Source organism: Akebia trifoliata, chromosome 6, assembly GCF_017979445.1.
Source record: "Akebia trifoliata isolate Shusen 1 chromosome 6, ASM1797944v1, whole genome shotgun sequence".
In the NCBI taxonomy this organism is placed as follows: Eukaryota; Viridiplantae; Streptophyta; class Magnoliopsida; order Ranunculales; family Lardizabalaceae; genus Akebia; species Akebia trifoliata.
This window is the reverse complement of record NC_141380.1, coordinates 2,889,480-2,903,177: the sequence shown is the minus strand read 5'-3', so window position 1 is coordinate 2,903,177 and position 13,698 is coordinate 2,889,480. Positions and strand designations below refer to the sequence as shown.

At 36.0% G+C, this 13,698-nt stretch overlaps 2 protein-coding genes across 6 annotated transcripts; both read right to left on the bottom strand.

The window, feature by feature from the left end:
• Nucleotides 1-838: 838 nt before the first annotated feature.
• Nucleotides 839-7,674, bottom strand: LOC147399606 (diacylglycerol kinase 2-like). Of its 5 annotated transcripts, none has more exons than XM_086445036.1 (9): nt 7,631-7,674; nt 5,897-6,017; nt 5,594-5,718; nt 4,467-5,507; nt 4,033-4,127; nt 2,151-2,206; nt 1,854-2,018; nt 1,474-1,596; nt 839-1,090 (listed from the first exon to the last, which is right to left on the bottom strand). In XM_086445036.1, exons 5-9 carry the CDS (start codon nt 4,070-4,072, stop codon nt 941-943), a joined length of 534 nt encoding a protein of 177 aa, XP_086301162.1. In that variant the 5' UTR covers nt 4,073-4,127; nt 4,467-5,507; nt 5,594-5,718; nt 5,897-6,017; nt 7,631-7,674; the 3' UTR covers nt 839-940. The 5 variants fall into 5 exon arrangements, with proteins under 5 accessions (XP_086301162.1, XP_086301165.1, XP_086301163.1 ...); XM_086445039.1 differs by having other exon boundaries at nt 1,474-1,611; nt 1,865-2,018; XM_086445037.1 differs by having other exon boundaries at nt 841-1,090; nt 1,474-1,611; nt 2,151-4,127.
• A 371-nt stretch (nt 7,675-8,045) lies between these two features.
• LOC147399605 (replication factor C subunit, putative (DUF620)) lies at nt 8,046-12,775 on the bottom strand. Its single transcript, XM_086445034.1, is given in 4 exon segments — nt 8,046-9,909; nt 9,911-9,967; nt 11,799-12,173; nt 12,255-12,775. Coding segments are annotated over 4 exon segments (1,302 nt in total). The 5' UTR covers nt 12,555-12,775; the 3' UTR covers nt 8,046-9,339.
• Nucleotides 12,776-13,698: the final 923 nt, after the last annotated feature.

Below are 13,698 nucleotides of genomic sequence, written 5' to 3'. Positions count from 1 at the left end.
ACTGCAGGCACACACCTAGGAGCACAGGAAGGCTAATGGTGAGATAGTGCAAGTTTTTACATATGTAAGAACCTCATAAAATCTTTTGTGTGATTGCAACTTGTTTGGCGTTTGTTTTGATTGGTGGGGCTATCCCCGCCCTTTGGGTGAGACTAGCCCCACAGTCACACGCACCACCGCTTGGAAAGTTCTACATGCAATTGGTTCAAAGACCTGGACGGTTGCCCCCAAGGAATTCATCGCACTTGACCCACCCTTCTTGAGGCCCAAATCAAGGCTCGGCTTGCCACTAGGCAAACCCGTGGGGTTATTATCAAGTTGGACCTAAACTCTCTGCTATGGCACATTGATTTTCCACCAATAAAGATTCTACCATTAATAATAGATGGATTAGGAAACTTGATAAAAGAGGAAATTAGCCCTTGTAAATGTTTGGATCGGTCCCTTATTCGTAGTGCACAGTAAGGTTAGGTAATAGATTTTCCATTAAAAAAAAATGTAAAAATCGAAGCAAAGATCAGTTTTTCTAGTTCTTGCAATCACTATGTGAAAAAGGCCCATATTTGACGGTCTTAGCCCGTCAAATTTTGAGAAATTTGACGAACCCTCCCGTCAAATATGCCCGTCAAATATTCTCTTGTAGAATTTTTTTTTTGACGGCCCTAGACTATCAAATTATTGGAGAATGGATTTTAAAAAAAAATCCATAGAGTATGACCGTCAAATTTGGAGGTTTAACAAACAATAGCACGGTCCTCTAATTCACCAATCACAATGAACGAAATAATATTTAAAAAAAAATCAGAAAAAGAAAAAACAAAAGAAAAATCATAAAACAAGCTCAAAATTAAATTAAATAACCCAAAATTAATATACATGTAAACCTCTTTGTTAAAATCGAAAATTCTGTTGAAGTTACAAATAATTGACAATAATTAAACTAAATAAGACCAAATGATATTGAAATTACTGGATCGGCAACATCTTTGGTGGAGGTCGGTGTTGTTATCGTTGTAGATTGGGGAATGAACTCTTGTGCTTCACGTGCCGCTTTTTCCTTGTCCTTTTTCGCCCTTTCCAGCACATTCTCCTGCATGCAGCATTTCATTAATCATTTTCCCTATATTGCATCCATCGATAAGTAAAAACCATTCAAAGGGGAAGAACTATAACTACATACTAAAAGAAGAAAAAAAAAAAAAAAAAAGAGAACGTGAACGGGAAGCATGATAGGCTTTCACAACTATTATCATGTGGAGGGGGATTTAAAAACAATAAAGTAGAATGGAATTCATCAGATTTGCTACATTTCACAAACCCACAACGAACAGGTTGGTTTGAACCGGTTCGCAGTTGGTACCTTTCGAATGAATTGGATAACCTTGTGTGTGTGTGTGTGTGTGTGTGAAGTACGCAACCGAGGATGTTGTGACAGGACATATGAGTGTGAATGAAACTCCGAACAAATTATACCTGTCCATGATGTGTTATTTCTAAACAGCCAGGTCGTTGTATAAATGGCTCTCCATCTATCTGAATGGGGAAAGGACTTGAAATTTGTATTCTTATCACTCCTCCTTGGGCTAATCTCCTCGCCTGTGAAAGTCCAACCTGTAGAATAAGACCCCAATAATTATAACGATGAAAACAACTCATTTCAGCAATGATTGGCATGCTATTTAAAGAGAGCTTCTATTGCCACACCAACTTTTGCTAATGTCATTGCAAGTGTGTGCTAATTCTTTGGTGATTTAGAAAATAAATTGGGGTGGCATTATCAAAAGTTGGTGCGGCAATAGAATCTCTATATTTAAAACTTCAGAAATAATGCAAAAAAACAACAAAACCCATACCTGAAGTTTACCAAGGTGCCATGCTCCACCGATACATACAACCTCAAGCAATTTATCATGCATGGACTGAAGATTGAAATCATCATCATGATCATAATCATTTTGCCAAAGATCTACTCCTCCCATGTAACTTCCGATGTTGAGCACGATGACACCCTCAACATCCTGTCCGAAAAAGATTACGAAGGAACATCAGGAGCGACGAGAAAAAAATCGACAATGGCCTATTGTATTAATTATGTCAATAATAACAAAATTTTACAGTAAAAGACCCCAATAAAGAAAGTGTGACTTCACTTTTGAGATCTCAATGTCTTTTCCATCAACTTCGAGGCGAATTTTCCATGGTAGATCTGCACATGTTCTATCCATTATATCCTTGGCACCTTCTTTAGCATATCGCAATTTATTCACAAACTGTCAAGTGAGAGATATTGGTTACATTGCAAAATGTTATACATTAGCTAATCACAAGGACCAATAGTAAGAGGAGATGACCTTGATGAAGATGAGGTGACTATTTTACCAATGAAGCATCATAGACTGAGGATGACACTGAATTTGATGATTTTGACATATTGAGATATCCTAATGTTTTTATACTTCGAATAATATAAACCTAATTTGTGTTGCTCTGCCCACTGACAATCTCTAATGCTACGACTCCAAAGCTATAAACATCCGCTTTGTATGTTCTCACTCTATATGGGGCTTAAACTATTCTGCACATCTTGATAAATGGACAGAACTAAATCACATATGGGGCTTAAACTATTCTGCGCATCTTGATAAATGGACAGAACTAAATCACCTCTTAACTCTCACTGATTCCTTTTCATTTTCTCTAGTTTGTGTACAGTGCTCCAAATCCAGGGCATGCCGCTGCTGCAGCAGCACCAATCTCTGTCTTTGTGGGTGTAACTAGCATCTCTTTTGCAGCTTTCCCTCTTAGCAAGACCCCCCTTGTGGCTCTAGCCCAGGCCTTAACATGTGGGACAGAAAGTGCAATCCTAGTAAGTAAAGTTATCAAGAAACAGTTGGGTCACCTCCTCCTCAAGTCCAAATCAGCAGAATAAGAACCAAAGGGCGATACTACCCTCCATCATAAAAATATTGGATTCCTCTCTGACATTGCAGGTCCTAAGGGGACACAACTGAAAATTGTATATGGTGTCTTTGGATACATGCAGGTTCTATCGGCCTGTTTCATGTCATTTGCTCATGGGGGTAATGATGTTTCCAATGCTATAGGTCCATTGGCCGCTGCACTATCCATTCTTCATGGAGGTGCCGGCGGAACTGAGATTGTCATTCCAATGGATGTTCTTGCATGGGGAGGATTTGGGATAGTTGCAGGGCTGATGATTTGGGGTTATAGGGTGATGGCAACAATTGGGAAGAAAATAACAGAATTGACACCAACTAGAGGATTTGCAGCAGAGTTTGCAGTAGCTTCGGTGGTTCTTTTCGCGTCAAAGCTGGGATTGCGCATCTCTGCAACTCATACTCTTGTAGGGGCTTTCATGGGTGTGGGGTTTGCAAGGGGATTTAACAACGTGAGAACAGAGACTGTGAAGGAGATAGTGGCATCTTGGGCCGTCACAATTCCAGTTGGTGCACTGCTGTCCGTTTTCTACACATGGATCCTAACTAAGCTCTTGGCACCTCTTCTTTGAGATGTATATTCATAAGATCCAAAAAAAAACGTCTGATATATTTGATGGATTGAAGACACACCCCTCTTTCTCAATTCATATGAAACAGTATTGTGTATGTTTCTTTGTGAAATTCCTCTAGGCAAGAGAAAGGATTATGTTTAGATCGGATATTCAAAAAGAATGAGGCTTCCTGGTTTATGGTGCAATAAAAGCTCTTTTAGTTTTTCATATTTCCATGTTATGCAAACTCAAAACACTAACCCATAATTTTGTAACAGGTTTTGCAATATAAGGGTTAATGGATTTTCAGATAGACTTCTCTTCCTAAATTGGATGCGAAGCAAATAGCCATGTTCTACATATATACAGAGCAGGAAGTAGGTCCTCATTACCCTCTCATTCCATGAAAGAATATATGGCACCATTACAAAAAGCCATATAAGAGAAAAGAGAAAAACAATTAATACAGTTGAACCAATTGCAATACAAGTAGAAAGCAATCATTTAAAGAAGTATATCACCTGCTAATTTCTTTGGCATAAGCAAGTACGAATTCCACATATAAATTTTTTAAGGCAATCATCACTGTCATTAGTAGAGGCCCCATGATCGCTCCCTGTACAAATAATGAAGTAAATTATCTACCATGAAATTGCAAAACCTCATCAATGGCTATAAAAACTATACTTAATCATAAACAATGAAGTTTACGAAACTGCATGATTTGTATGATATATTCTATCCAAAGAACAAAAAATCCTAGGAAAAAAAAGAACGGGAACAAGGCTTGTAGAGTGTATATGGGCAGCATCGTGGTTATGGGCAGCATGGCACTCATCAAAGCAAGGAATGTAGACATATAGAGGAAATGTATACGGTAGAATCGAAACAAAAGATAAGTTAAACACCCTTGGAAGAACGTAACCTTAGCGGTGGCCAACAACACACTACTAACCGCGTGATCAAGAACTTCGGCACACCGAACCCTAGTTGACTTTGAGACAGGAAGCATCTCCAAAACATGATCCATGACACCACCCGAATCCGAAGTAATCAAATAATACAAAAGCCAAAAGAACACCATTAGCTAAGAAATGAAATTCAACAGTCCAGCGGCACCTGACACAATCGAAACCACCGCTGAGAACAACAAATTCGTACTCCCCACCAAAACCATAGTACTACTTGCGAACACACGCTTCGGTACATCCAAACTGTGAAGAACAAAACCCTTAATTTTCTCCACTAAATCCTCCCAAGCAATAACAGACATAAACTCCCTAAAAACCTTATGGAAATCTCTATAAATCACATTCCACTCTACATTCCTCATCCTCCATTTAAGGCAATAAAGCTTCTCGGACAACGGTCTATGCCGCACTTGTCCTGGAACTTTTTCGGTAAACGAAGTCTATAACGGCCTAATCAAATAATGCTGAACTCCTTCAACGATTTCCGTCACATTGTAATGCAAAGCAAGAACATCAATCTGTTGCGACATTGTCTCATAGAATTTCATCATATAAGTATTGATCATTTCCGGCACCTTATTCTCATCCATCCAATGATCGATCCCAATTCGCTCTGCATAATTACTCTCCTGCAAATGTATTTTCAATGAAATCACCACGTCTTTCCCCTCAATTCCAATCTTATACGAAAACAACATGAATCCAGACACAGATCCAAAGATCATAAACGTTATAAGTCCGATGCCAACTGTTCTTTTTAGTCCTTTAAGCATTAAGGAAGTCGAGTATCGACTAATTCTACTCCAAAATGAACTTTTTGGGACAATTAGACCGTTACGTCGAGCAAACGATATCGCTTTGACAGAAGTTGAAACTCAAATCAAGGATTTTAAATAAAAATGAGTTTAACAATGCTTGACAAATTGTCTCGGACACGTGCACCAATTATTCATTTGCCAACATCGTCCTTAAGAAAAGATATGGTGAACATGGTTCTGGTAGAGATGACAATTTCCCATTTTCACCTTTAAAAACCACAAACAACACCATATCAGACATGAATTGGAATTTGGTGCCACAGGAAGTGAAGGGTGTGGAGTAGATAACAAACTTGAGAAAAATAAATGCATCCCCTGCATTAAGCTTTTTGGAGCTAACAAAGACACTCCAACACAAAGTTCCCCATTTTCAATTACTCACTCTAACTCATCCACAATCAAAGAGCAAAGCTACAATCTATTAACACCAAAACAAAAATAGTTGCAAGGGAGTCTAAAATGTATATAGAGGAAACTACATGTATAATAAAAGAAAAATAAACATAGATGTTTTGCCTAAAGATAATATTATTAACAAAAAGAAATGCTGAAAAAAAAAATTCAGTAAAGTGTGATGTTATAGTGAGTATCAACACCTGCAAGGTCTGCATTTCAGTTCAAGGCATACTGATAGGAGTCACTTGTTTCAGTTCAGATATCTTCATCATCGATGCGATCCCAGATTTAAAATATGCATATGCTTGCACCAGTTTTTATCTGATAAAGAAAACATTAGAAATCCGAAAGGAGGATTAGTCTAGTTAAGTTATCATACTACAGCAAATGTTCTCAAAGATTTTAAAAGCGTGTATCTATTACAATACTAACTTAAACGAAAGGAAAATCTTCTAGTAGAGAACCAGAATTGGAAGAGTCCATCTCCAAATAATACTACATGCAGTATGACTAATCAGGAAAAGGAAAAAAGTAAAGCTCATTGCCCATGCGAAATCTCTGTATTGGCAGTTTATGGGATTTCAATGAGAATGAAAACTAATGGAAATCTGTGTTTCAGCCATTAGATTTAAATTAAGTGGCAAGTTGCAGTCTCATTAAGAAACTAGAGAGTTGAGATTAATTCAATATGACTCAATGATCATCGTGAAATCTCATTCCAATAAGGTAACCGGATTATACATAAGGGTACTTATCATCACATATCAGATGGTCTTATGGTAGAAATATTAATATGTTTAGGATCTTGTTTTTATAATGTGTCTTTTATGACTCATTATAGACGAACAACAATTTTTCACTTGGTTAAGCACTAAACTTGGTTTAATCTTATCAAGACGTATTACTCCATGGCATTGTTTCATCTCAATTGATCGTCTCACTCCATCAATTCACTGAAACAGTGAGATAGATGACTTGAACCTTGCCAGTGAAGACAATCTTGGACCTATTGTGATAATCTATTATCACATGGGGTGCGGTGTGCTTGCTTCTTTCTTGAAACTCGTTTAAGATAACATTGTTTAGTTCCATTCATCAAAGATTAAAACAGTGTGAAGTGCTTGAATTGGAGAAACTATCCTAAACAAGTTGGATTCAATTCTTTGAAGGCTCGACTCAAGAATGCAGTCCTGGTAGCAGGCACATTGCAACTACACAATTAAATAGGCCTAGCAAGCACATAGTTCTTAGTCTAGAAATGCTAGTACATGCAGTGTGATGCAAAGGGTTGCTATCTGATAAGTTAAATGTGTTTTGAAACTTTAAGAAGTGAAATATTAAGGAAGGCTATAATATGCACTGTAATAGGGAAACAAAGACAAAAAATTTTGGTACCAAGTCACATGCACTATTTAAGATCAAAAGAGAGAAGATTGACTGTGGAAGGCTATAATATGCACTGTAAAAAGATTCAATTATCACATATATCTTCACATATATTCTCACACTGTTGGGTGGCGTGCACATTAGACTGTTTTTTTTTTTTTTCTTTCATTGAGTGTGATAGGATTATTAATAGATCGAATCAAACTTAAAATCCAATCCAATAACTTTAGGTCTAGATCAAGGATTTGGATTTCGACAAATATATGATACAATGAGGTTCCAACCCAACATTGATTCTAGGTCAACTATGTCTCAAAAATCGTCACAAAGTTGGATTATAGGTTTAAATCGACAAAGGAAAACTTCCAAAATTGTTGAAAACAATAAAAAAGAATATATGAAAAATTATGAAATATATATAATGAAAATTCATAAAATCTAACTAAAACATAAAATTCTTTAGTTGAAATTTATCAATTCTAAATTCTAAATTCTAAATTAACAAAAAACATTAAAATCCAAAAAAAGCTAAAATCCAAAATCTGTACCGTTTCAGATCGTGCAACAAAGATCTTCCCCACGTTGTTCTCTAACATGCAATATAAAAAAGAAAGAAAGCCGCTAAACAAAGAAAATTTGAAGAGCCCTCCATTTTATAATCAGATTAAACAAACTATAACTTCTCAAAATCTCACCGTAGAATATCTACTTGAATCCAAGGAGAAAGAAAAAAAATGGTGAAAAAATTCAGATCTAATCATATCAAAACACTTAGATCTATGAAATCATTTGGATCCTTAATCAAATTTTTATTTGTTTTTAGGTTTTTTTTGTGTAAAATTAACTCATTTGGGAAACAAAAAATCAAAATTAATATACTTTGTGAAATCCAAAACCCTAGATCTCATCGTCATCAATCTGAACAACGCTATGGATCCATCAACTTGAGAGAGAGAGAGTCACCTTAAAAACAACAGATCACTCCATCGTTTTCAATCTTGAGAGATCGAGAGATCACTTCGAGTGATCAAATAGAGAGCGATTGAGCGATGACATCGATCCAGAGATGAGAAAGAAATGGAGAGTAATCAATCGACAGTGAGAGAGCAATGGAGAGGTCGATCGATTGAATGAGATAGAGAGAGCGGCAGAGAGTGAGAGGTCGATCGATCGACAGTGAGAAAGCAATGGAGAGAAATCGATCGACAGTGAAAAAGCAATGGAGAGGTCGATCGATTGAGTGAGATAGAGAGAGAGGCAGAGAGTGAGAGGTCGATCGATCAACTGAGAGAGAGAGGGAAAGAAACAATAGATTCGACTGTGAGAGAGTGAAAGAGGAGCAGCGAATTTCAGGTTTAAAATTCGACCGAAAACGTGGTTCATGGGCCGCGGAGTTTCGGGTTTAAAATTCGACGGGCCAGGCCCAACAAATTTTTTTAGAAAAAATTGTGATTTTCACGTAGTGAATGTCAATGCGAAAGTTAATCTCCAATTGAAATGTAAAGGATTCAATGGTTTGAAGAACATTATTGAAAATTGATTTTTTAGTTTCTTCTTGCAGTTGAATCGATTTTGACTTGTGTAAGATTGAACAATGGATAAAATACCTTATAGATTTTAAATCTGAGGTTTGTCATTCTTGTCTCGTCTGAAATTAGCAGAGATAATAAACAAGAGCAAATAAATTCGAGGAATTTGATCCTAGCTTGTCACAGATACTTTCTTTTTTGGGATAGGTAAGCAGGGTTTCGATCACTCACAGACGAGGCATTGTGCAAAGAGCTTGTCAAGTATATGGCATGACATGCAGATCTAGGAAAGAATTCAAGGCTTCAAACTATCAACCAAACAACTACTCACCAAAAATTCTGTAAAAAAAATATATAAATGACTAAAGATGATAAGATTGTCAAGGATTCATCAAGAATGCCTTAGTGGGGCAAAAAAAGGCCCCATGACATGTAAGGAAAAAGATTGAGATCCAAAAATTATTTTAGAAATCGAATTTCATTATCAAATTCCAATGATCTCAATTCATCCATCCCTGAGATTCTATAAATTCAAGTTCATGGAACTAATCTTCCTTAGTAATTCAGTGTTAGGCTGGTATGCATGAATGAGAAGAGAGAAGTCTTGTTCCTTCATTGAATTGGGTCTAAAGTAATGTCTTCTGTTGTAACTAAACAATTCTACGGTAACTATACTTAACATTTATAGCGTGATGGTGTATATACAAAATACAAAAGTAAGGGGTGGTTTATAATTCTTCTTCGTCGCTGTTTGTTGAATCTGAATCTTCGACATTAACTGCTACCACCTTGGTAGAACCAATTTTAACAGAGCCAACTCGAGCTTTGAATGGAGGGAGACGTACATTCCTCGCTACAACATTACACACTTCCTGCTCTTTCTTAAGGTCACCTGGAGGCAAGAAACAGTCCAAGGACAATCCCTTTATGTTAAAATCTAATTCTTCAATCGTCCAAACTTCTTCCATCCGTGTCCTTGAGTGGCTTTCGGAGTTCTCTCCGAACCTGAACAAGGACACATTTGTCCTACCCGCGTGAGCTATGTTAATGCCATCTATGGTTCGATAGTCATGGATCAAAGATTCCATGGTAGTTTCCCAAAAGATGTTGTCGTTACCTTGACCTTTGATTCTAAGGAGATGTGAGTCTTCTAGCTGTGTGAGAAGACCTGTTCTTTGGCTGAAGTACCCCCATACGGTATGGCGTATGATTTCTACATTGTTGCTACTCCTATCTCTTAATGTGGATGGTTCAGCTTCGAGCTTTAGTACAAAGCAGTCCTCATTGTTGATCGACTTTCTCCCCGATGCAGACGGAACTTGAGAATAAATTGGCAGTTGACCTAGGATCAAGACCCTGTTGGATGAAATTTATGATCACACATGATGTAGTTAGATAATTGACCTTTACATTAGGAAACTAATTTAGTTTGATGAAATGTAATCGAGGTATGAATAACAAACTTTTGGATCCAATTGGGTTACTTTTACCACTTCGAAAAATGATGGATTTTGGGATAGCTGGAACATTAATGCAGCAGAGAAAAATCACGAAAAAGAAAGATTTTATTTCGATGGAAAGAGGAGATATTTATGGTTGATTAATCCTTCTGTAGCTCTCTTCAATATGCATTATTGGAGCTTCTCTCCAAATTGGCATTCAAGCTAATTTCGTTGCAAAAACTTTAGGGAAAATTACTTAAAAGACCCTCGCGGAAGGATTTCATTCTAAATAGTCCCTAAGTTTTTGACAGTAGCTTGATAGGACATTTGGTAATTTTTTTCTTTCTTAATGATCACTTGTTACTGTCGAATTCACAATTTTTAGTGTCGAACTCGACACGTTTTTATTTAGTGTCAAGGATACAATTTTTATTGTCAAACTCACCACTATTTATTGTCGAGTTCACCACTTTTTATTTACTGTCAAATTCGACGCTTTTTAAATAAAAAGTGGTGACTCAACAATGATAAAACCCACCCATTTTTAATTTGTAAGTTTTTTAGATTAAAAATTTGAGATAATGACCTGTTTAGATGATTTCAACCCAAAAGAATCATTCTTGATTGATTTTCATCAAAAAACTAAGAAGAAAAAAAAGTAAAAAAAAAAAAAACTCCTAATTTTTTACATACATCTTCAAAATATTTGAAAATGACTTATTCTTCTTTCTTAAATTTTTTTCAATATAATTAAATCTCTAAAATCCAATTGAGATGCTAAAAATCTAATTTTTTAGATGAAAATGATAAACTTGAACCGTTAAGAAATTCAATCACGAGAAATGTGGGAGATGAGGTCCATGAACTGCTTAAAAGGAGAAAAATTTACTAAATGGACTAATAAAAAATTGCCCAAAATTTATGGACTACCAAGAAAGAAGTCCCTCCGCTACATTCTTTTAAGTATTTTTTTCAAAATTTTAATAATAGTGAACTAAATCAAATTAGTGGGTCCGAAATAATTTATGGTGAAGAGTGCAAAGGAGAGATGAGAAATTGGGTATGAACCTAACATAGGAGAGTACAAGATACTCAAAAGCAAAGTCAGACAATAAGGTAAAAAACAACTAATCTAGCGTGGGATCCACCAAGAACCTTTGAACCATGGAAATCAGTTAAAGTCAAGCCGGACATCTCTTCATCCACGCTACATTTTCTTTATCGAGTTTTGTGCCCAATCAACGTAACAATCTGACGTTCGAAAATTACTTTATTTAATACATCACAAGACATTATAACACTTATTCAAACAATTTTAGAAGTTATTTATAATTATGATTAGGTTTATATAAAATCTTAAACCCCAATAAATAGAAATCTAACTTTAAAAAAAAAAGATTTTTTTTTATTGAAACTCCAATTTTTTTCTTATTCTTAATCATACAATTATTTTTTTTATTTTTAATTGTGGTGTAATAAGTAAAAATTAGGTGTCAATAGTAATTTTCAACAAAATTTCAAAAGAAGAAAGCATAAAAATTTTAAATCATGAGATGGTATAATAGGAGGTTTTTTTCACACAAAATTTAATTCAAAATTTTACAGAATTTAGATTAATCAATCATAAGACATTGTGTGTGTTGAAAGATTTTCTAAATTGAAGTGCTTTCAATACACATGACATCCTTTAATTGATCAATAAGATTATATGAAATCCCAAATCAATTTTTCTAAAAAAATATTACCTGCAACGATCGTCGAAGAGGTCTAGGTGGACCTCGAGATGCATGTGAATGGTGCCATGGGGTTTGTCTCCAAGCCACCTTACCATCACTCCCAGCACTTATCTTGCACCCAGACAACACCAGCTCTAGGCACCACAACTCTGGTCTCTTCTGCCACAACACGAACCCTCCCACCTCTCCGCCACCATGTCGCATGCTCTTAACCTTGGACTCCTTATTATTGTTTCCATTATTCAAACCATCTCCCGCACAGAACTCCGAAGCCACCATCCTCACTTTCCCCATAGCATACATACTATCTATATCATTCAAAGCTTTCTCTCCTCCCGTCGCTGCTACGTACTGTTTCACTATATATTTAGCCATGGAAGACTCCTGAAAACCACATGGGAAGAGATTATGATCAAAATTTATACTAAAAATAGGTCAGAAATTAATGTGTTTTCTTTAACTTACAATGGGTTGGTGATGATCTTTGTTGATGGAGTGATGATGATCACATGAAGGCACGGGTAGAGGGACTAGTGGGGCACCAGCAACACCTAGTAAGATCTGGAGTTCTGCGTTTCGACCACCAAAGAGAGTTGTCATCGATGGTGCTGATTTATCCACGTGTGATCTCATCCATGACTTCATGTTTTGCCATGTTTTACCATTGCTTTTGGTGTTAGATGAGAACATCTCTTCTGGGATTGGGACTTCGAGAACTGTTTCAAGACCATCTTCACGATCTAAGTTGGGACAAAGCTTTCTCATGATGAAAAAGAAGATAGTAGGAGAGACCTCAATACCTCTCTCTCTCTCTTTATCTTCTAATTTTGTTCTATAAAAGAAAGTTTAAGAGTCTTTAAGAGGATGGTCGACGCAGCTGGTGCACATTACCAACCAACTCTGGCCCATGCTAACATGCTCCTCTTTGTCGTCGTCGTGATTGCACGCATCTCTCTCTCTCTCTCTCTCTCTCTCTCTCTCTCTCTCTAAAGTCATAAAGAACTCTACTTTAATATTCTTCTTTCTTTTCTTTTTTTCTTTCTATGCTTTTATTTTCGTGCAGTCGAATATAACTTGGACATGTCGGCGATGTGTGTCGGATGTCTGATATGCTATTGGTTGATGGATAACAAATACCTCTCCTTTAATACAGACATCTGTATCAAAAGTATGATGTATTTAATTAATGAGACGTGGCAAATTCATTTGGGCTGAGTAACCCATGACAGTTGGCCCATTTTTGTTGCCAATTGGACGGACCCTATCTTATCTAATTCATCATCGATTGGCTTTATTCAAGTTTTGGATTTGTGATTTGCCCCTCTAGATGGATGGTAGAAGCACAAATATATAAATTATTTATTATGTGGTAAACATTTACAATGCCATCTTAAGTTTATAATGCATTTGATTTAAACTTGCAAAAAAACCTTGTCTAAATACGTATGAAATCAGTCAAAAAATCTTTGATGTTTAAGTTAGATTCACAGTAAAAAAATTATTAGAATCAGTCCATCCAAAAATAATTAAATTTACCTTTATTTATATGATATGATTCTCTTCTCTTCTCTTTTTGACATATTTCCTTTAATTTGTTTTTTTAATTGAGCTAGATCATGATTGGAAATTTTGATTTTTGTCTAAGATTTTTGTTATTCAAACTTATTTGAATTTGTGCTTGCAATGACTCCCGTGCAACGATGTGGCCTTTAGGATCTATTATGGCATCTCGAGGACAACCCTTGGAATTTTTCCATTTTTACTGATTGGACGGGCATAAGTATTGATTTTTGCTCTTATATACATGATTCAAGCATTTTAGTTAGATACAAGTATAATCATGATGTTGAAAAAATTTAAGTTATATGGAAACAAAAGACATTTAATAATTGAAGTTCTAAATATAAAA